Source organism: Phaseolus vulgaris, chromosome 8 (assembly GCF_000499845.2).
Source record: "Phaseolus vulgaris cultivar G19833 chromosome 8, P. vulgaris v2.0, whole genome shotgun sequence".
NCBI lineage: Eukaryota > Viridiplantae > Streptophyta > Magnoliopsida > Fabales > Fabaceae > Phaseolus > Phaseolus vulgaris.
In genome coordinates this window covers 32,658,956-32,683,338 of record NC_023752.2, presented here as the reverse complement: position 1 = coordinate 32,683,338, position 24,383 = coordinate 32,658,956, and the positions used below count along the sequence as shown (strand labels likewise).

Here is a 24,383-nt window from a genome sequence, read left to right as displayed (position 1 = left end):
GTTCTTGACTTAGAACATTGATCCAATTCTAAGAAAAAGTGCCTAACTATTGTCCAACTCAAGTTGATTCCTAAGAAGGTCAAGAATCTTTCTCTTCTTTGCTATTGGAATCACATCAGAAATTGTGCAGAATTCCCAACTTCTCACAGAATTTGCCAAACTTCTCATTCTGAAATTCTCCTCCATGATCACTCCTTATAGAACCTATGTTGCTGCTCTTTGTGTTTTGTAGTCTTCTTGCTAGCTTTTTGAATGCAGCAAAGGCATCACTCTTTGATTCCAAGAACAAAGTCCAAGTGTACCTAGAGAAATCATCAACAATAACAAGAGCATAATAATTTCCACCAAGACTCATAGTTCTAGAGGGTCCAAAGAGATCCATGTCAAGAAGTTCAAGAGGTCTCAAAGAAGAGACAACATTTTTGGTTTTAAAAGAACTTTTCACTTGTTTCCCTTTTTGGCATGCTTCACAAATGTGATCCCTCTCAAACTTGAGTTTTGGCAGCCCAATCACAAGATCCTTTTATATTAGCTTGTTCAAATGATTCATGTGAATATGAGCAATTCTTCTATGCCAAAGCCAAGATTCATCTTGCTTGGGTAGAAGACATCCAATTGAACATGGTGAAGAGATATCTAGAAGATACACATTATTAACTCTCTTACCTACCAACATTACCTCTTTAGTGTTGGGTAGACAGATTTCACATGTGTTTGACTTGAACATTACTTGATATACCTTGTCACAAAGTTGGCTAATGCTCAGCAGATTATGCTTTAGGCCTTCAACAAAGAGCACATCATGGATTACCAAGATGTTCTCATCTCCTATGGATCCTTTCCCAAGAATTCTTCCTTTGTTGTTGTCTCCATAGGTGACATGACCTTCTTGCTTAAAGGATATTCTCAAGAACTTTGATTTGTCCCCTGTCATATGCTTGGAGCATTCACTGTCCAAGTACCATAGTTGCTTGCTCTCCTCAAAGATTTCCTACAAAAGAGATTTTCAAGTACAAAGATTTGGTCCCCTTATGAATGTGGGTCCATCTGGTTTATACTTATCAATTAAAGCTTTATTTCCCTTAGGAATCCACTTCATAAGCCCTTTAGGAATAACATGTTTCCTGATTTTACAGAACCTCACAGAATGGCCTCTTTTCATGCAATAGAAGCATGTAACAATCGGTTGTTTCGATGGTCCAATCGATTGTTTTTCTGGCATTTTCGAAAATGATTTTGAAAATCTATCTTGTTTGTTTTGTGGATTAAAACCCAATCCAGATTTTCCAAAAATACAATTTTGAGATGCTAGCACACTCTCAAAGTTGGATTGGCCTTTAGAAAGCTTATCCACTGTTTTAACAAGATAGTGGACCTTCTTTTCAAGATTTTCGCAATTTTCACAAACTAGAGTATCACACTTGCAAGAGGAGTTTTTGTAAATGATTTCCAGATTTTCAAAATCCATTTTTGAATGTTCTAAATCCTCTTCCAGTGTCTTTACTCTGTTTTCTAGCCAGCTGTTCTTTTCTTTTAACCGATTGTTCAAGAGAGTCAATCGGTTGGCTTCTTCATGCGTTTCTTGAAAGGCTTGAAGCAATTGACTATAATTTTCAAAGTTTGAAGAGTTTGATGAACTTACACTGCTTGAGTCATCCTCCTTTTTGGCCATGAAGCAAAGATTGAGGCTTTTCTTATTTTGCCTTCTCTTCCTTCTTGCTTGACTTTTTGTCATTGCTTCCTTTGGTTCATGAGCAGCCTTGAGTGTCTCCCACATTTCCTTAGCAGTTTTGCACTTTGATATCCTGAAAAATTCATTAGTATCTAGTGCAGAAGCTATAATGTTTTGAGCAGACCGATCAAGCTGGGCCATCTTACATTCATCATTTGTCCATTTGGACAAAGGTTTTGCAATAAAAGAATTATCCTTTTTGAACTTTTGAATGTAAGGACCATTCTCAATTGAATCCCAAATTCCTTGATCAATAGATTCAATAAAGATTTTCATTCTTGCTTCCCAAAAGTTATAATTCAATCCACAGAATAAAGGTGGTTTGTAGATTGAAGCACCTTCCTCAAAAGATAGTTTTCCAGCCATAAAAAAGATTTTTGATCAACTTGAACAACTTTCAAGAACCAAGCTCTTGATGCCAATTGTTAGAACTTATGGCCTTCAACGAGAGGGGGGATGAATTGTTTAAGAAAGATTTTAGTAAACTTTTAAGCTTAGAATGAAAAATACTTCAAGAAAACCTTCATTAAGAATTCAGTTTTTCAAAACATAAAGCAAAAGCACAATACTGGAAAAACAATCGGTTGTTTTACCGAAACAATCGGTTGTTTATACCAGTTATTAATTGACAAAATTGAATTTAAAGAGATAGGGATAGAGAAATTGTACACAGTTGTTTATACTGGTTCACTCCAAATCCAGAGCTACATCCAGTCTTCTCAGAACCCTGAGGAAATCCACTAAGCAATCACCACTTGATCACTTACACAACAACCAAGAGAATGACCTTGAACACCTCAAGAAACACACTCTCCTTGGCCAACACTAAGATTGTTGATCTTGAAAACCTCAAGAACACACAGCCAATCTCAGCAAACACAGAAACAAATTGTTCAACATAGTACAAGGATTACACTTGTTACAGAAGATAATCTGAAATCAATACAAGCAGAATCCTATTCCAACACTTTGATCAATCACAAAACTCTTAGCAATCTCAGCACTTTGAAAAACTCTTTGGAAAAACTTTGTCAAAGATTCTTAATTGTCAAATCTGTTTCTCTGAATTTATTCAAAGATGTAGTTTGTTATCAAATCTTAACAAACTCTTAAATTGCATTAAAAGATTGGTCAAAACATTTAATGACTGGAGCGTAAGCAGTTAAAATATTTAAAGCTTAGTCAAAGAGAAAACAGTTTTTCTGTTATGGTCCCAAAACAAACAATCGGTTGTTTTCTCGAATCAATCGGTTGTTTTGGTACTTAACAGTTCAACCATTCAAAACAGTTTTCAATCTTTTTCTCAAAACACCTAAGTATAAACAATCGGTTGTTTCGACAAAACAATCGGTTGTTTTAACTTAGTTTGAAATCATTTTACTTTCACAAAGATTGAGAATGCTAATGCTTTAGATTTAATTAAAGGGTGGATTACAACATATAAACTACCCCATAACAAAGCTTAAACCAGCACAACAACATCAAGCATAGCAGAGGCTTCAACATCCTTCAAAGGATTTGGATTCTTCAAAACTTGAACACCACAAGGTTCAACAATTATAACCTTTAACCACAAGCCTTGCCTTGTTCCTTGTAATTACTCCAGATTCACCCAGCTTGTTTCTGAAAACCCATTTGCATCCAATGATGTTCTCCATTGAAAGATCCCATGGAATTCTCCATTCCTTTGGCAGCTCTTCCTGTTGCAAAATTTCATTCGGTTGTTTCGCAGAATCAATCGGTTGTTTTTCTGGACAGGATTCCAGCTTCTCCAAGGTGATGTTCTGCTCATCTTCTTCTGCATAAACTTTTGTAGAACTTTGATCACTATGAATGATTTCCACCAATGAATTCCTCACAGGTTCTCTAAAGATTATTCCTTTCTCAATCCTCAAACAGAGCTAAACTTGATTGAACATGCACCAACCTAATTCAACTAAAGCTCACCAATAAAGCATGCGTCTATCGTTTTAATTAATACCCATTTTGTTCCATGCGTATACTCCATGGGAATTCTTATCTCTTTCCTATTGAATCATTCACCTAAGAAATTAATTACAACAATACGAATTAACTTAGAAACCAAAGTTTAAGATAAGGAAAACTCTCAATCATGCGTTCAAGTACAACCTCTCACAAAAACTAGTTTTCTAGGTGATTAAACAATAAAAACAACTGCTATAAAGAATTGAAAAATGGAACTTTTATTGATCAAAACCTCAAAACTCAATGGGGAATCACAAAGGAATTGACCAAAAGGTTTAACTTTCCATGCGGAGGCAAAAGAATTACAAAGAATAAAAGAAACTAAGAAAACCTTATGAAGCTCCCCTTTCTCCTTGATGTTTGTGTCCTTTTATAGGCTTTTCTACTCCAAGGATCTTGGGAAAGTATTGTAGTTTAGATTTTGTTGACAGTTTCCAACTTTTCATAATTCTTTTTATTTTGTAGAAGATTTGCTTCCAGTTTTGTTTCTGAGATATTGTAGCTTTTGTTTTCTCTTTCTTCTCCTTATAATTTGTTTCCTGTTTTGATTCAAAGAAGCAACTTGGACTTTTTCATATTTGGCCCATTCACAGAGGTAGACACTTCCTTCAGATCTTTTACTCTAAAACACAAAATTAACAAAAATAATAGTTAAGGCCCAAATAAACCCAATTATATGAATATTAATTAAAATAATGGATTTATTTATTATTATAGTCCAATAATTTATGATTAAAGTTATTAAGTGTGAATAAATATATGCTCATCAATGACAAAGATTGACTCATGGCCTAGGATGAAGCCAACCTTTATTGGGACGCCGTGAAGCAAATGGGGCAAACGTTTGCTATGGGGTGCTTGGTTGTGTTGAAGACAAGGGTTCAACAGGCAACAAAAAATCAATAGACCAAAGAGAATTTGGAGCTTCGTCGTAAACTCGAACAACTCCAAGCTGAACTCCAAAATTCACACAACCTGCTCCAAGAGGCCAAACGACTCCAAGCTGAGAATTCGAAGGAAGCCAAGGACCGGGCTCTAGAGTTCGCATGCTTAGCTGAAGAATGGAGCCAACTCTCAGCTGAAAACGAGAAACTAAAGGGAGACTTGACCCGAAGGGATGGGGACCTCGCTGAAGCTATTGAGGAACTTAAGATGGACGCTGCCCAATCCTACCTTGTGGGATTCGAGGTAGCGATTGCACAAGAATCAGGGCTTCACCCCGAGATTGACTATTCTCAACTCGGCCTAGGTAAAACCATGGTCATTAATTAAGGGATTAAAAGCTTTTGTGTAGAACATGTTAACTTTCTTAACATTTGAACAATGTAGTACTTTACTCTTATCAGCACCTTTACCTTATGCATGATGATTGTGAATGTTTTTAGCAATGTATGCCTCACTATCTAACTTAGTTAAACTCGACTAGCTTAAGCCAGTGTATGCCTCGTTATTTAACTTAGTAAATTTCGACTAGCCTAAGTATAACAACTATTGTTAACATATCATTTAACTCTTAGGCTAATTCTCTGAGCATGAAGTAACAAAAATAACAAGAATTCATCGCACAAACTGAGCATGAGAAATCATGGGGTTATCAAAGAACTAACCTTTTGATGAACTATACACCTTAGCCACAATGAGCCGATGCTCATTCTCGACGTACATGGGTGTATTTCACAAATTTGGGCAAGGGTCACATACCTTGACCTCGCCCAGCATTGCTTCGCATACCTGCACCTTTCTGAGCTTTGTCTTCTCATCTTGCACTAAGAATGATTCATTTGTCTCTTAGGGTATCTGAACTCTGATACTCATTCATACATCGAGTCAACCCCAATATATCGTAAGCATAAGCAGACAATTCCACTGCGCATTACTTAATTATTCCACAAAGCGCATGAACTCGGGTGATCGTTCTCTCAACGAGCTAGCCCAACTTACCATACACTTAGACAACTTAGTCATAATACTCATATGCAGAGCGCCTAGCTTGGGTGATCGCTCGCACATTGAGTTAGATCGTCTTACCTTGCTCTGAGCCAAACAACTTAGTTATAGCAAATCAAATTGCAGAGCGCCTGAACTCGGTGGTCATACTGACACTGAGCTAGGTCGTCTTACTTGTCTATAGATAATCAATTTACAGAAAGAGTGATGTGAGTTGATTTTAGGATTGTTCATTTTATGGTGTGACACTTTACTTAGGTTGAGATTTTTAAGCAAAAATATGGTGAGAACTCTAAGAAGATCCCCACTAGACATGAACTTAACCAAGTGGTTAAGTAAGTGCGAAGGTTCACTTCACAAGAGCAAAAGGAAAAGACAATTACAAGGTGAATATGATGCCAATTGATGCAGAATCAAAGAACATGAAAAGGAAAGACAAATAAGAATTGTCGAATAGAAGAATGAAACAAAGTAAGAACATAACACAAGAGTAAAAGTGGAATGACAAATGGAAGAAGAAATGAAGGAAGGAGAAAGCTTATGTGATGGATTTGAGAATGGGAACACGCCACTTGGAGTGTGATTGGCCTCCAAGATAAGTGTTGCTAGCCACCACTTGAGAGCTCTTAATTACTCACAAGATAAGACCTAAATGCTAAGAGGAATCAAGCCTCATTAACACCTCACACAATTTGTTTAGAGTAACTTTTCTTCTATTTATTTCAACATGTAAAATACAATGGGTAGGCCTCCTATTTATAGGGGAAGGAGCCTTGGAAAACAAGCAAGAAGGGTAGGATGGGAAAAGGGAAAAAAGGGGCAATCTTAGGGTTTGACTAAGTCAATCCCGCATCCTAGGCTTGTCCTTTTATAAACTAGGTCACAATGTCTTCCTAAAAGACTAGGAACAAGCTAAAATGATACCTACACCCCTTATTATGCTAAAGGCACCTTATTCTAGCCTATCTTTGTTATTTGGACCCCTAAAGTGAGCCAAATTTATTTACATAACTTTTCTCTTGTGGAAAAGACCAGAAGGAAGAACTTATGATATTCTTGTTTATAACTTCTTCTTCCGTTGATGCTTTCTCGAGGTTTGGTGAGGCTCGACTTTGTATACTGAGATGACTTACCTTTCTGTGAGATGCTTGATGTGTCCTTAGTCATCTGCTGGTTGCTTTGGTTTGTATCAAAGAGCGTTGGCTCGATCAATCTTACCGAGACAGGTCGTCTTATATGTCAATAGATAATCAACTTACACACAGGGTGTCTACTTGGATAATCTTACCAGACAGGTCGTCTTATCTATCAATAGATAATCGACTTACACACAGAGCGCCTACTCGGATAATCTTACCGAGACAGGTCGTCTTATCTGTTAATAGATAATCGACTTACACAAAGGGCACCTACTCGGATAATCTTACCGAGACAGGTCGTCTTATCTGTCAATAGATAATCAACTTACACACAGGGCGCCTACTCGGATAATCTTACCGAGATAAGTCGTCTTATCATGTGTTAACTCTAAACAAATAAACAAAACTAATGCACCATCTTTCAAGAACAAACTTATCATTAGTTGACCTTGTTAAAAAACTCTCCAAAGGGAAAAAAGCATCACCTTAAACATCACATTGTTCAGAAAGAAAGCATTAAAACAAGATATTTTAGCTGAAATAAAACTTAAGATTTGTCGCGTTCCACGTTCGAGGAATGGCTCCCCCCTCTAGAGTTTCTAGCTTGTATGCTCCATTCCCGAGCACCTCGACTACCCGAAACGGGCCAATCCACTTTAGAGGTAATTTGTTTTCTAACTGGTAGGGATGGGCGTTTCGCATGACCAAGTCGGCAACTTGGAACTGCCGAGGTCTCGCCTTGGTCTTTTTCCTTAACTCCACCTTTCTCTATAGAGCCTTTGAGTTAATGCGGGCCTGTTCACGCACTTCATCTAGCAGATCCAGGTCCACCTTCCTTCCTTTTGTTAGACTCTTCAATAATGAAGTTCTGGAACCGAGGAGAGCTCTTTTGGATCTCTACTGGTATCATGGCATTTGACCCATATACAAAATTGAAGGGCGTCTCCTTAGTTGTTGACTAAGGAGTGGTGTGATAAGCCCACATAATTTGAGGAACTTCTTCTGACCAAGTTCCTTTAGCCTTCTCTAGTCTCCTCTTCAACATTCTCAGCAAGACTCTATTGGTTGACTGAACCTGGCCATTTGTTTAGGGGTGTTCTACCGAGGCAAATATTTGCTTTATCCCGAGCTCCAAGCACAACTTACACAATTGTTGACTTGCAAATTCGGTTCTGTTATCGGACACCAGGTGTCTAGGGATCCCAAAATGGCATATAATGTTTTTCCACACAAAATACTGCACCTTGTGAGCAGTTATTTGTGCGACTGGCTCGGCTTCAATCCACTTAGTGAAGTATTCAATGGCCACTATGAGATACTTCATCTATCGTATCACCAATGGCCACTTAAACTTATTTCCTTCTATCTCCCTTTCCTGAACCTCACCAGTAGGCCCAAGTCGCCTCTCGTTGGCGTCTTCAGCCTCCACAATCCATTATGGCTCTCTTGCCTGAATAGTGATTGCTTAGGTTCCTCTCCTGTTTTCCAAGCTACTCTCGTAGCATTTCCGGGCCATCTTCTACTGCACCCAACCTGTTTAGGGAAGGTCACCCCAAAAGCAAGTTATAGGCTGAAGATGCATTAACCACAATGTACCTCACAGTAACCGTCTTAGTCGAGGTGCCATCAGAAAAAGTCGTCCTCAGCTCAATGTACCCTCGCACCTCCACCTGATCTTCCGCGAAGCTAACCAAGCACCCATCATATGGCCTCAGCTAGTCGGGGGACAACTACAAACTGTTGAACGTTGGCCAGAACATCACATTTGCCGAGCTCCTTGGTCAATGAAAACTCTATGTACCTTCCTTCCCACGGTGACAACAAATATGACCATTGGATCATCCTCGTGTGGAATCACGTCTTCCAAGTCAGAGCTTGTGAAGTAGAGATCGAGCTCTGGTGGATGGTCATGCCTCCTTGCCTCCAGAGACATCACTACTCGCGCGTATCGCTTACATTTGGAAGCAGAGCTCCCTCCTTCAGAGAATCCTCCTGAGATGGTGTCAACTCTCCATTGATTGGGATCTCGTGTACTTGGTCCCTAAGAGCAACTTCTCCCTTTGGATCTTCCTGATCAGACTCAAGGTACTCCTTTAAGAACCCCTCCTTCACCAAGCTCGGCAGTTGGTGACCCAGGGCTATGCACCGCTCGACGTCGTGCCCAAACCCCTTGTGGAACTTGCACCAGACGTCCTTTCGCAACCCCATATTCTTGTCAGTCTTTTGAGGAAACTTCAGCTTGTCCACTACCTCTAGCATGCCTAGAAATTCCTTGTAGGATACTTAAAACTTGGGTCGAAATGCCAACTCCCATCTGGCCTTCGCCTTAGGCTCGTTTCTCTTGGCTACGTATGGTGTGTACCTCGAGTCCATTGTCTTATCGGCCGAGGTTTCGTTAACCCTCAAAGGTCAGGCTCGGCTGCTCTCCTTAGGCTTAGGCTGCCTCGAAGACGAGCTGCCACGCTTCATGGCTACAATCCTCCACGTTGATGTGGGCAACAATCTGTTGTCGTATCTCGGAGAATGTCTCTGCCAGATTTCTTATCAACGAATTGTTGAACGGTCCTGTCGCGATCCCTTGTTCGAAAGAGGTGACCATGAGAACTTCATCATGGGTCTGGAGTCTTACTGTAAGTGCCCAGAATCTGTTCAACTAATCCTTCAACAACTCTCCCTCCCTCTATTTCACGTTGAAGAGGTCATACAACATTGGAGGCTTGACCTGGTTGACAGAGAACTGTTCTCTAAACAGTCTGGAGAACTGCTCAAAAGAGGTGATGTGGCCATCGGGAAGCCCGCTGAACCATTGTAGTGTTGTACCTATGAATGTGCTCATGAACATCTTGCACTGAATAGCCTCCGTTCCTCCAAAAACAATCATATGGGCATTGAATGCCGTGAGATGATTTTCAGGGTCTTCTACCCTTGTGAAAAAAATCTTGGATGTGATGTAGTGCGGTGGCACAAGCTCATCCATGATCGCTTGCAATAATAGCTTGGGACGATCTCTCAAGGGCAAATTCGACCTTCGCTCCCTTGTAGAACGTTGGTCACGCTGATGTAGATTCTTGTGCAAGTCGTTGTTGGTCTTGCACAATTCCTCATTGGCTGCCCGGGAAGCCTATATCTCTTCCATCAGTTGATCCTGCAAAAGCACATTGCTTAGCTCGGGCTTCTGCTCGTAGCCTCTCTTGCTCGGCTCTAGCTTCTTGCTAGATCCGTTCCTGCTCTTGTTTGTACTGCTCATTGGCTTCTTGGAGAGCCCTCATGATCTCCATGAGTTTCTATAAAGTGGGGCCATCACTTCCTTCGGATCTCAGTGGTCCTTGTCTAATGTTCCTCATCACGTTGAAAGGTTTTAAACACGGATGTGGGTGGGATTAGGTTTTATCGGACTCCATGGTGGGCTCCAAATGTTCCCGTTGGTTGACTTTCTCGTCGGTGGACCTGATTGGAAAGCTCCGCTTCTAATCTGTCTCCTCCAGATTCTTTTCTTCGTTTTCTTTTCGCTCTAGAACGTGACTCTGTTTAGACAGAGATGACTCTACCGATTGATCATAAAATATTATATAAAAATCCATACAATCATTCTTTAATTATATATAATAAAAAAGTATTTTATAAAAAATTATTTTTCTTTAACTATATATAATAAAATAAAAAATTTTAAAAGCATATACTTAGTATAAGGAATGTATTTGAAAATCGTAAACATGATATACAATTTCTCCATTTTTTTTAAAAATTTTTTAGATTTTAATTTTATTTTTATTAAAAGCGTATTGGTTCCATACGATTTTAAATTGAATTTGCATACTCCAGATTTTCTTATAATTAAATTGTATTATGCTATTTACCCACTTTTATAAATACTTTTTTTTGTCTATTTTCTGAATTTTCGTTTTAAATTACACCGAAAAAAAACCTAAAATATTCAAATAATGATTCCGTATGAAAAGCTCTTCGGTGGATTTGTTCCTTCTCACAAATTCCATAAATCTGAAAAATAGTGCAAGAAATTACCATGGTCTGTTTACATTTCATAGTAATAGCTTCTGAAGAGAAACATCAGCAATGATCATGTCCTCTAGCCAAAACTTCCTTCGTTTTCCTCACTCCACCATTCACTTAACCCACATTCCCGAATGGAACACCTTCGTACCCTACATCTCTACCAAACCCCAAGTCCACTTTTTCTCCTCCTTCACCCACCCGGGTCGCTCCGAAACCTTCCGAATCATTGCCCCGAAAACCCTGTGCCAGCTCGGTCCCCTGTTCGCAAAACGGGTCGGGCTTTTGGGATCAATTCTACCCAGTGGAGGCTGGTGGGCCTTGCCGGAGCTCCGGGAAGACGGCGTGGAGACAACGGCGGCGCTGACTGCTCTCCGGCGTATATGGGAATTGGTCGCCGATGAGCGACGGGTCGCGTTTGTGGCGGTTGTGTCCCTTGTAATTGCTGCTGTGAGTGTGAATTGTAATAGTTACTTTCTATTCCGTGAGAGTTTGTATGAAAAGCTTCTTCGCAAGCACTTACGTGAGAAGCAAGAAAATAAAACAAGTTTCTCGGTAAACTTAAATTAACCTCAAACTTCAAAAGCTATAGAAGCTCTATCACGTAATTTTTTCAAAATTCTTATTTTAAATTTGTACAATATATGAAAAGTATATTTCAGTTTTTTCTTCTTATTTTTTCTTTAATAGGAATGACTATGGAGAAATTTATAGACACCTATTTTAATTATTATTTGCAAACTGTGCCAAAACACAAAGAATCTTATGCAGAGTGTAACATTCAACTCTAGTGGGTTTATTGAGCATAATTTAGTTACCAAGAAGTTGCTAATATTCCTTTAGTTCTAACTGCTATATATAAATTCGTTCTCAGGGATGTTAACTAGTTGATAATTTTTTATGGTACTGTGAGCTTTGTGGAACAAAAGTAATACCAGTATATCTTTCAGTGACCGGATTATATATTTAATAGTGTTTGTTTCTTTTATAGAAGTCTGGTAGGTTAAATTTGGATAACACTTGTTATTCTGCACTACAATGTTGTCAGGGAAATGTTATATATTTCATGAGTTTAATATTCATGTACTATCTTGGAAAACAATATTATAGTTTGAAGTATCTACCAATTAAAGTAATTACTATTAAGTCAATGAATTTATCATATAAAATACCTTTACATTGTCCATGTATTCTAAATAGATTCATATTCCTTTGTTTCAATATTTGTTCCCCCTTTTTGTTTCAATGGAGTTCTATAGTCGAGTGCGTGGTATAATACTGTATCACTGATCATGTGTTGCCATGCATTTCAATAAAAGAGTTTGACCCTGACATTATTAACTATCTAAAAGTTCAATCTTAGTGTTTTCCATTGCATGATTGAGGGATAGATGGTCCACCAAAACCCCTCCACTTGGTTATTGGTTACGTAACTTCTTTTTATTGCGAAGAAGATCTAAGACCTAATTACAGAGATCACTCTAGAAATAGCCTCTCTAATCTAAGATCTTAGTGCACTTGGTTGCCACTTCTTTTAAGAACTATGACCTCGTGCAAGGAAGGCGGGTAGGCTAAGGTCCATGCACAGTTTTCTAGATAATGTTATCAAGCAAGCTAGCTGTTTTCCCCAGAAAGACTCAGCACCATTTGAGTTATGTTTCTTATAGTTTATTAAGTTTTATTTATTAAGAGTTGGTAAAGGCACTATTGTCCTAAAATAACTGGTGCAACTTGATATACGTGCAACACTGTAGCTTCATATTTTCTCCTAATCTATGTTAGTTCTCAGTATTTATTCTGCTGCTGCAGCTTTCAGAAATCTCCATGCCAAGTATATTGGCAGCATCAATATTTTCAGCACAGAGTGGTGAGACTATGGCATTCTCTAGGAATGCACTGTTTTTGCTTCTTTTGTGTTTAACATCAGGGATATGCAGGTGATTTAGAGCTTTGTTTCTCTGTAACCTATTTTTTTTAGTCATTCTTCCTGATATCTCTACAATGGTTAGTAAAATGGTTATCAAGGTCCTACAGGACAGACTTAATACACCCTAAAGTAATTAGGGAGCTTGTTCTCAGTAACTAGGGCCACTTATAGTTAAAATAAGATACTACTGATATCTGAACTTTGAAAACACATGACCTAATTGTTAAACCTTGTGTGAAGTGCCTAATGCTTTTTTCTATATGTTTATTCTACCATTCTCTAAACAAGGAACACTTTGACTCTATTTATTGCTTAGTCTTGATATGGGCTATTTGTCATATGTTTTAGTATTAAGATGGAGTGGGTCATAATTTTGTTCTCCCATTTTGAATTTCAGTGGCCTACGAAGTGGCTGCTTTGGAATTTTGAATGTAACCTTGGTAAGTCTTTCTTGATCTCAGCCCTTTCTCAAATCTCAATTAACATTTTCGGATGGATCAACTTTCATATGCAGGACAGTTTTCTTTACTTGTCCATCATGCCTCTACTATTGCTATGAATTATTATGAATTTTATGCCAGATAATACAATCAGTGGAGCTTTTCTAGGGAAATTCCCAGGCTAATGTTTGATAGTAGATAGGGTTTGTTCTTGTTGTTATTGGGTTTACATGATGTATAGTTTGTTGGTAAAGTATTTACAAGGTATTTGAGCTTTTAGTGTTGGTCTAGTACTGGGGATCTAGATTCCCTATGAGCAGTACTTCACAAATTCTTGGAAAGTTTGACATAACATGTGAGCCCTAGAAGGTGGGTTGAATTTACACTTAAAACTGTTTCACGAAGTTTTTCAAAAGACAAATATGAATAGACGGTCTCATACTATCGTCTACTAGTTCGAAAATGTTTTCAAAATGTTTTTGAAAAAATTGTGCAAGGATATAAATGTGCAATATAAATGTATAGTAGAAATAACAATGAAAACATGTTTTTTTTATTCTTGTTCAGTCAAAATGAACTATATTCAATTCTCCTTTAAAAACTCCTAAAAAGGGTTTTATTATAATCAAACTGATTGCACAAGTATTCTCACTACCACTCCTGACTCATAAGAGTACACAAAGTCACTTTTGGTTATCACCCTTTTCTTCTTCGGAGATAAAAACACAAGTATTCTTTGAAACTAAGCCACTTCTGGCTTTCACAAGTATTTTATGAGTGTTACTGATGGCTAAAACAAAGATAAGCTGTTTTTGAGTAAAAGGAAAATCTCTTTATGAGAGGATACAAAATCTAAGCTCTCCTTAAAGCAAGATAACTTCATAAAAGTGAAGGTTTTACAAAGAAAATCACTCTCTGAATATTGTCTATCAGATGGTCTAACACTTAGAGATTTTTAGCACTTCTAATTATAGCGACATTGCATGCAATATATGCATTTTGCATTCTCTCGTCAGTTTTTTTTCTTGCATAGAAAGACACTTTTATTGCTAGTTGGTGTGTTGATCTTCTGTTGAATGTGTTAGAGCTAAGAGTTTGTAGCCTTTTAGCTAACATCTTTTGTGTTACATTCAGCTTGCTGTGCTTAAAGCAACTTTCACTCTGATAATCATTTTCTTGTATTGACAACATATCTAGCATACACATTTAGAAAGCTTTGTCTACTGGTGCACTGTTGTGTCAGAATCTTCATAAGCAGACGTGAGTCAGTTCTGTATGCTGTAGATGGTCTGACAAATTCAAATGAATTCATGTCTTGTGTATTGTAGTGCATCTTGTGCATTTTGCTCGTTTTGGTAGAGTCTTCTTATGTTCTATATGTTTTGAAGATCTTGCTTTGTAGAATAGATGTTTTTTATTATGATATTATGATGACTTGTAGGTAGATCATCTTTTGTTCGATTACTTAGATGAAATCATCAATTCATCAAAATAGAATACTATTTGTTATGATAAGAACATATGAGATGAATATTTCTTATTGAGATTGTACTAGAAGGGCCGGACTAGACTGTCAAGAGTAGAAGTATACCATCCAGGTGTAACAATGTTAAAACAACAAGAAGGAAAAAAGAGAAAGGCCATAGAAACACCCAACCCTAGCCTCTGAAATGTCCTACACAATGCAGCCACTTTGTATAGTATTTTTTCCCCTCCTCTTCCACACCAATATGGTTAGGATTCCCCATTTCTTCTTTTTTGCAGCTCAACATTCGTATCATTTTGCTCACTGTTCCCTCCCTGGACCATGGGTAAATTAACTCCTCTCTAGGTCCATTATCCATCACCTTAGCTCCTTAATGGCTCCTTCTAGAGTAATCATGAGTTATGGGTTTAATACACTGATTCATTATATTTTTTGTGTGGTTACACTATTAGGTAAGGATGTTAGCCTTTTCACCAATGTCTCAGGTATGACAATGGTGTAAAAGGAACTTCAAAGTCTAGCCGACAAAGCAAATTATGTGGGGAACTAATGCAAATAGAAGGCTTAATTGGTTTTCATTAACATTAAGTTAGGCTTAGTTTTGGAGGTCAAGGGAGAGTTATTTTGAACTTCAATTAGAATCTCCCCTTTTGCTCAGAAGTTTTGGAGGTTTAAACTAAGGGAGAGTTTTTTTTTTTCTTTTTTTTTTTGTGTAGCTTTCTTTTGATTGTAATTTTATGAATTGGAACTTTTTTCGGTTTCTTGTGTGGGTTTTTCTCATGCATTCTTTTGAGGAAAAATTTCAAGCCAGGAAATGTCATGATCAATGTCGGGGTAAGCAAGAAAAAATGCTTAATAATGAATGGTTAAACTACTAGATAGCACAATTAACAACTTTTTGTTATCCATTACTCTCTTGCTCCAACATTTCCATTAAGACATCCCACTTGGGAATTCTCCATTGCCTTTTTGTGTTCACATTTCATTACTACAGCTTCAATTTTCTACTTTGACTGAATTGTTTATTCCATCCATATAATTTCATGGGATTACCCTCTTCTCCTGGTTCTTAGTTCTTATTGCTATGGCAGATCATTTTCACACTCCAATGTTGTGCTTTTTTCTTTAAAGTACCATTGTTGTCTAAGATTGACAGCACCAGTCACCATCCAATGTTCCATGCTTAATTTTTCAGGTAAAGCATCTACGAGAAAACTTATATACAACAATTCTTTTTCAGGTATGCATTATATACAACACTAGTGGGCATTATTTAGAATTTTTTTGGTTATTTATTTATATGTTTTGCTATTTCTTTCTTTTCCTCTGGTTAATCTATGGCCTATGTTTGTTATTATCTGTGATGTAGGACATCTCCTATTTTGATAAAGAAAGGGTTGGTGACTTGACAAGCAGGCTCACAGCAGATTGTCAAAGACTATCCCATGCAATAGGAAATGATCTTCAGCTGATATTACGCAACACTTGTCAGGTGTTAATTCTTACATTACATATTAATCTGTTATTTTAATTTGATGACTTTATCTTTCCATCTAGTATTATCTGTTCTTTTATTTTATATATAGGGAATTGGAGCAATACTTAATTTGATGGTTTTATCTTGGCCTCTAGCATTATCTGCCTTGGTGATTTGTTCTATTTTATCTGCAATTTTCTTGGTTTATGTACAGTAAGCATCGGTAACATCTTCCCCTTTATGTTAAACCTGTAGCTTTGCTTCATTATTTTCTTACGTCTTTTGGTTCTCTTTTGTTTTGTATTTTTTTTATAAGATCTCCTGTCTCCCTGTCTGTTTGTATCTATTTTTCTATTATAATAGTGAAATTACTTTTGTATCCGTAAAACATTTTGTGCTTTATTGAATTTCTCTTAAGCTTCGATTTTTTCCTTTGATTATATTTATTTCTACATATATACATATCCATAATTTTTTTAATCAATAGAAAGAATGCTATCGCATCACTATACAAGGTTACAATCCTAACCAAGTTAGCACTATAATTTGTACCAATCACATGCAGAATTCTTGATACAATTAATAGAAAAAAAATACAAAAGTTGCGGGACCAAATCGAAACCCACTAAGAAAATCTGTAATGTGGGAGGCCACATCTATTTGTACAGAAATCGGAGACAATATAAGGAGGCTATCCATCCCACCAAGTAAAAAATAAAGTTCTAAGACCATAAACAGCTAAGCTATCTTCACACTTATTTCCCTCCCTAAAAATGTGTGAAAATATAAACTGTATACCCGTAATTTCCAAGGAACTAAAGAACTAGCATACAAAGCTTTCACAGTAAGTGAAGAATCCGTCTCCACCCAAAGAGCTGGCCAAATTTTTTGATCAGTGATATCAATAGCCTGAATAACACTCACGAGTCCAGCTTCAAAAGCTAAATTTGCTTGTATAAATTTTGCAAAACAACCCATGTTCTCCATTTTTATTGTGTTTTCCTTTGCTTTGATTGGCATTGTAGTTGTTTTCTTTAATGCTTACCATGCATATCCTTTTTTTATCGTTTGCTTAATGAATTTTTATAAATTGAAGTTCAATTTTATTGCATAATTTCTATGCAGTGAAGTTAAGCCATTAAATTGCTGCTGACATACATACATCATGTTTGTCTCAGCTAGTTTTTTTGTTTATGGATTTCATTTTAATTCTGTTGTCTTAACTTTGTCTAGGATATTTTGACATAAACTTTATGTAATTTAAGGTTTTACTATAAGTCATCTTGTTTGAAATGAAAGGTTCTTTAGGGCATTTAAAGATGGAAAACTGTTCTGACTAAGGTGATAAATGTGCTTAAATGTTTACAAATTTAAATTAACCATAGATATTTCCCTTCTAGTTTTATTTACACCTTTGCATTGCTGATGGTCTGAAGCATGTATTTTTTTGTTTTAATAGGTATCAGAGAAAGGCAGCAAAGTTAATCCAAGATTTCACAGCTTGTGCAAATGATGTATATATATTATACCAGTAGATATTGTTTCTGAAACAGTGCCCGGAATCTTATTTTAATTATTAATATTTTTTCTACGCAGGTTGCTCTGGAAACACTTTCTTCAATAAGAACTGTCCGAGCTTATGGAACAGGAAAAAGAGAATTTGGAAGGTGCTTTATTCTGTTTTTTGTTACTGAATATTCTCGCCAAAAATCTATATTTTTACTTTATGTTACAATGGGAATATCTCATAATATCAATATCATATCTTGAAATATTTGTGTATATACACATTATCTTTCATTTTGAAATTTTCTAATATTTTATGATTTTCTTTTGTATTTAGTTTGGATTCTTAATCTAAACAAGGATGGCTTTAGTTTAGGTTTCATCATATTTCATATTGTAATACATAACAGTGCACAAGTAATACTATTCAAAGTCTCTTAGTTCTCTTTTTTCCCTCTACCTAAAACCACTTAATTAGAACAATTACTTTAGTGGCATGGTAAGATCCCTATCACTGAAGCTTTTAATTGGTAATGTATAGGAACCTAACCATTTGTGCAAAGTTCAAGGCTCCTACAGTCTTACGCTCTCAATGATATAGCTCAATCAAACTATGCATACCAATAAGTTTCGAGCATGAAAGGGGGATTGAATAGAACTTATTAAATTCTAGGGAATTGTAAAACATTGAGCTGAAACCGTATGTTTCCATGACAACAGGAGGTGTTTTGTTTATATTGAAAAAATGAATCAATACATTAAATAGAGAGATTTGATATCTTTAATAGCTAAAATATGACACGAGAATAAATAAAATGTTTCAAATAATACATATATAATCTAAATATTCTTGATTATATCAACTCCTTCTTTCTATAATTATAACCAAGGTTATCAGACTTGAAAGTCTACTCAGACTCGTGGGAGGCCTATAAACCCGACTCGTAGACTCATAAGAGTTTACTTCATATAAAAAATTTAACAAAATAAAATAAAATTCATGATAGCAATTCCATAATATTGAAATAAACAAGTTCATACACCAACAAAATAACTAAAGCAACACCATCCATTTGTCCAAGGATATTGAACTTTCTTTTCTTCATTGAGGCATCTTTAGCTTTTGAGACAACTTTCAACATTAAAGCTTTGATTTCTTCTGCTACTGATACACAAGGTTCAGAGTCTTATCTAGTTATGGCAAGATGATGTTTGAATATGAAAATGCCTCCGTTAAATGTCTAAGGAGTAATTACATTTCACTTTTTTTCCGTTTCCTGAAGAATAATTCCATGTTTTCCTTCCAATATTTGTTCGATTTCCCACATAATTCTTACTTCTAGGTGGTAGTGGAAATGCTGAATTTGAACAACTTTTAGACATCTTACAATTTGCAAAAAATCTAAAAAAAAATTCAATCTGCCAAAAATCTAAAAAAAAAATCCAATTTGCCCAAAAATCCCTAATCTGCCAAAAATCTCAATCTGTCCAAAAATCCCCAATCTGCCAAAAATCCTAATCTGCCCAAAAATCCCCAATCTGTCCAAAATTCCCAAACCCAACCTAAAAATAACCCTAAACCCAATCAGCTAAAAGGCCCCAACCCAATTTAAAAATCCCTAACCTTAAACCCAATATGGCATAATTTCCTAACCTTAAACCTAAGCCCTGCAAAACCCAAAGCATGCCAGCAACAAAATACCTGCGGTGCAGTGAGGTAGCGTGGACGATGCGCGGTGAGTGGTGGTGGCGTGAACGATGAGCGGCGGGGTGCAACGAGGGACCGTGAACGTGAAGTATGGAACTAGGTAAAGAAACCCTAAATTCTAATCTAATCTTAATGAAACACACCGTTTTTGTCTTTTTTTTTTCACAACTCGGTGAGTCGGCCTCAAACTCGCGAGTTTGCTACGAGTTCACCGAGTTTGATTGAGTCTGCTCCAAGTTTACTCAAAAACGAGTTTACTCCCGAGTCAACTCGTGACCCTTCAGTAGACCACCCTTAAACTCGTTAAGGTTTATGAGTTAACCTAGGGTTTGATAACCTTGATTATAACACTCCCTCTCATGTTGGAGCATATAGGTCGTATGTAACCAACTTGTTTCAAAATATAATTGATCATCGCTCCTCTTAGAGACTTGATGAACATGCCAGCAATTGTTCATTAGAGTTGACAAATCTAGTGGTGATGTTTCCAATCTCCAATTTTTCTCTTGTGAAATGACAATTCATCTCAATATGTTTAGTTCCCTTATGATAGACAGGATTAGAAGTAATGTGTAATGTTGCCTAGTTGTCACATACAACGTGCATTTGGAAACTTTCAAATTTAGGCTCTTTGAGGAGTTGTTTTAGCCATATGATCTCACAAATGACTAATGTCATTGTCTTGTATTCTGCCTCTGCATTTGACCTTACCATAATATTTTGTTTCTTACGTTTTCATGATATTAACTCATCTCCAACAAGAACAAAGTACTCTGAAGTGAAGTGTTTATTGCTTGGTGACCTTGCCCAATCACCTTCAGAATACCTAATAGTTTGAGTGTTTTCCTTATCTTCACAAATGAGGCTATTATAGGAGACTTCTTTGTTAGAAAAGAATGAGTGACTCAACTAAACTAAGAGGGGGAGAGGGTGAATTGATTTTGAAACTTTTTCACAAAGATTTCCCTTTAAGTTCTTTTTAAAAACTCTTTTCAATTTGAAAACTGAATGAAATTAGATTTGGAATCAAGATTGATACAAGATTGAAATGCAACGCAATAAAAGAAGATAAAGGAAAGGAAGATTGCATAAGAAGTTCTATACTGGTTCAGATCCAATGATCTTTAATCGAGTTTCAACTATTCAACCTTAGAATAACTAATTCAACTATCTTCAAGAAGTTTGCACAAAGCACTCAACAATTACAAACTCAAAACAAAATAAAAATCAACCATTGAACACTCTCAAGAGGATATTAGTCTTAGCAACTTTGATCACACAAGAGGATGTATGCCTTATCAACTCTTGAACAACAAGAAAACAATACTGGAACAGTTCAACAAGAACATCAAAGAAAAAGTTTACCAAAATTACACAACAAAAGCGAACAGTAAGATTCTTATTTTTGAACAACACAACCTTGAATCTCAAATCTTATAAATAGTTTGAGTGTATGGAAATTGCCTAGAGTATCTCAATTTGAATTGATTTTGTGATTGTAATCGTTGTATAAAAGATTTAGATAGAAGTTCTATTTATATAATTTTGAAAACTTTGATGGATAGTAACGCATTATTAGATTATTTCAAGATGCTAATCGATTATTCTTAGTTAAACTTAAAAAGAAATTTCAACACTTTTTGTTTTAATTGATTATGGCATGTGTTAATCGATTATTTCTGCTTTACAATTAATGCATATAACATCAATTATGAAAGATGTTAATCGATTAATATCCTAGAACATGATTTTCCAACTCTTTGGTTTAATCGACTATTAGAGAGATAACCAATTATGTTGTTTTGAACCTCATCAGAAACAATTTAATCAATTGTACAAATATTTAAACGATTAACAAGACCATAAAACCTTTTCTAAACATTTTCTCACTTTTCGAAGCACGTTTTCTTTTAATTCATTTTAGTAAAGGTTTATCCCCCTTATTAAGGATCAACCTCCCATGCAAATGGTTCTTGCAATCTTCCAAACCAACCAAATATACTTCTTTTGGAATCTGAATTGAAACCATATCATCCTTGATGCATGATAAAGGCAACTATGACAATGGGATGTTGCAGGCATTATTCAAGGCTTGCACAAAAGTTTTGCGTTGAACCCATACAAATTGTTGAACCAGTTTGGAGACACCATGATCTTGTAAACATCCCCAAGGTATTTGGAACCCTGCAGAATCAGGGCCCATACTACAGAGAAAGCGAACAAGAACAACCAAGAACGCAAAGCAACAAATAAGAACCTGTAAAAACTGAAAAAACAACCAAAACAACAGGAATAACCAAACCACAAGGACCCCAACATCGTAGAAGGAGAAAGAAGAAGCTCAAACTCCCTGAAGAATAACCAAATAAGGGGAGGGTTCTTAGAGAGAATCTTGATTTCAAATTTTGAAATAAGCTTTCTGTATTGTTATTTGAATTTCTAGACTTGCTATTACTATTAATTATATGGTTGTCTTTATTATTTTTGAATTACAATTATATTTATGCATTTTTTAATATTTTTTAGTTACATAATGTATTTTTTTTTTTGTCCTTGATGCTTTTGCCATAACTTGTTATGACTTTTGATATATTTTCATAAAGGATTTTGGGGTTACCAATATTTTTCGTTATGTGATATCAATAACATTGAGCTATAGGCTTTGATACTAAGTCATTTCATCTTAAAACCAATTGGAATTAAGCAAAGTGGTCCTACAAATATATTAGCCACACTCCAAAAATTGAGACAAGCAATGTGAGACTTCCCAATACCCCTCCTCCACATATCTTGCCAAACTTGACAATTACCAAGTTAATTTATAGGCTCTGATACCTTTTTTGCGATACTATACTAGATTGTATACACAAGTTTATGATAGATTTTTTGTGTAAATGTTTATATCTATTTGAACAATATTGACGTCCATAAACCCATTTTATATTTATTCAGGTACAAGCAATGGCTACAGAGCTTAGCACTTATAACTCTTCGAGAGAATGTGGCTTTTGGGTTTTGGGACCTCATATTTAGCACCTTATACCGTTCTATGCAGGTTTGGCTTATTTAACCTTATTAAAAGATACAAAACTAGTAATTGATTGTTGAGGTTGCTGCATTATTTCAAAAGGGAAAAAAAGCAATTGAAAGAAGTTAGATTAGAGGGGTAGTTATGTGTTTGGATGATAGTTACTTTTAGTTGTGCGTGGGTCATAACTATTTAGATAGTTATATGTTTTCGTTATATATGCATGGGTACCAATTACCTAGTAGGGGAGAATGGATATGCAAATTTGGATGTATGTTTGAGATAATTTTCTGTTAGGGTTTAGGCTTGTGTTTTGTGGGTTTGTGCTCTAATTTTAGTTTGGTCCAAAATTGTTATCATTAAAATTGTTCTATTTGTGTTGATCATAAGATGAATACTCATATTAATGAATTCTTGTGTGTTATTGAGCACAACCAAGAAACATATTATATATAGATTGTACAATATACTACATAGATATGGGCCTAGGCCCATATAATGGAAATACATTTAACAATCTCCTTAAGCTTTTTCATATAAATCATATGCACCAACCTTGTTACATATATAATCAATTTTAAGACCTCTGCAATAATTTGGTGAAGAAAATTGTGAACTGATAACTGGAATTAACAAGCTGAGTATTAATGTCTCCATATATAATCTTTTTACGAATGTAGTGAAAATCTATCTTACTATATTTGGCCCTTGTTAAATACTGGATTTGAGGCAATATGAAGGGCAACTTGCTTGTCTCAAATGAGAATTAGAGGGCTTATCACAAAGTAAAATAACTTCTCTTGTCTTCTCCCCACGACTTTCCGGTTTCTTCCAGTGAATGTCTTGATCAAATGGGCTTTTGATTTTTCGGACAGGTGGGCTTGAGCTTTCTGGGACAGGTTTGCTTTAAGCTCTCTTGGACATGTTTAGTTGGGCTCTCTCGGACAGGCAGATGTACCTGCAAGGTGCTCTGATGATAAAGTCCGAATCAATTCGATTAAGTTATAATTTCTCTAAAAAACACTACTTACCTGTTAATCAAGTCACATACTGCTTGTTATTGGGCTTTATCAACTTTATTGAGCTTTTACTTTTTATACCTTATATTTGTTGAGTGCATTCTTAATATTTTGGGCTTATCCATTGGGCTTTGGTACAATATCAAGGCTGTTTTATTCTTTTATCTTTTTCTAATTACATTTGACTTTTGTGAGATAACGGTGTCTCGACCTTTCGACCAGACCTTTCAAATATTATTAATGAGCTTTTCCTGGACAGTACAAGAACCTTTCCAAATATTAGATCTTTAGGAAGCTGTGTCGTCCAAATAAGTTCACAAAGGGCAAAAGTCATAGATTTATACTTCGCTTCCACACACTCTTGCCAATGCATTTTGTATTGGAGATCCCATATCGACTAAAGATTAAGACATTTCATAGAATATAAGTGGATGCAAACCTCACCTTATAAGCCGGTTTTATGAGGTTAGTTAGGCTTAATGTTCACTTCTTAATATGACATAAGAGTAGGTGAGAAACATTTATATCCTTTTAGTGATCTAGTGAACCCTAAAAAGCACATTTGTGTGACTTAGGAGATAATTTATCAAGACCATGACTAAAGTTATGAACGAAGCATGTGGACCCAAACACTTTGGGAGGTAAAGAGTGGAGAGGATCATGTGGAAATAAAATAGAATGATGAATTTTGTCATCTAAAACTGAAAAGATGACATGCAATTACTGAGATAACATGCACTAGGAACAACATCACCCCCAAAAATGTTGAGGAACATCACCATGGATTAAAATAGTACGAGTTGTTTCAACAAGATGTCTATTCTTGTGCTCAACTATCCCATTTTGTTGAGGTGTATAGGCACATGAAGTTTGATGAAGAATATCTTGAGAAGCCATAAAATTTTTAAAAGAACAAGAAAGATACTCACGTCCATTATCACTGCGCAAAATTCAAATGGAAATTCCAAATTGTTTTT

General features: G+C 36.1%; 1 protein-coding gene across 10 annotated transcripts in view; it reads left to right on the top strand.

Moving 5' to 3' along the window:
* Positions 1-10,766: 10,766 nt before the first annotated feature.
* The window catches only part of LOC137824063 (ABC transporter B family member 26, chloroplastic-like), a 36,588-nt gene continuing 22,971 nt past the window's right edge, over positions 10,767-24,383 (top strand). For 6 of the 10 annotated variants that reach the window (XM_068629504.1, XM_068629503.1, XM_068629502.1 and 3 more), the window contains exons 1-9: positions 10,774-11,265; positions 12,625-12,752; positions 13,140-13,182; positions 15,864-15,908; positions 16,038-16,160; positions 16,255-16,358; positions 17,605-17,659; positions 17,742-17,812; positions 22,312-22,414. In XM_068629504.1, the coding sequence (XP_068485605.1) occupies positions 10,879-11,265; positions 12,625-12,752; positions 13,140-13,182; positions 15,864-15,908; positions 16,038-16,160; positions 16,255-16,358; positions 17,605-17,659; positions 17,742-17,812; positions 22,312-22,414 (1,059 nt within the window). In that variant the 5' untranslated portion in view covers positions 10,774-10,878. Of the gene's footprint in view, positions 11,266-12,624; positions 12,753-13,139; positions 13,183-15,863; positions 15,909-16,037; positions 16,161-16,254; positions 16,359-17,604; positions 17,660-17,741; positions 17,813-22,311; positions 22,415-23,262; positions 23,353-24,383 lie in introns of all 10 variants that reach the window. The other 4 variants (XM_068629500.1, XM_068629495.1, XM_068629505.1 and 1 more) reach the window with 3 other exon arrangements.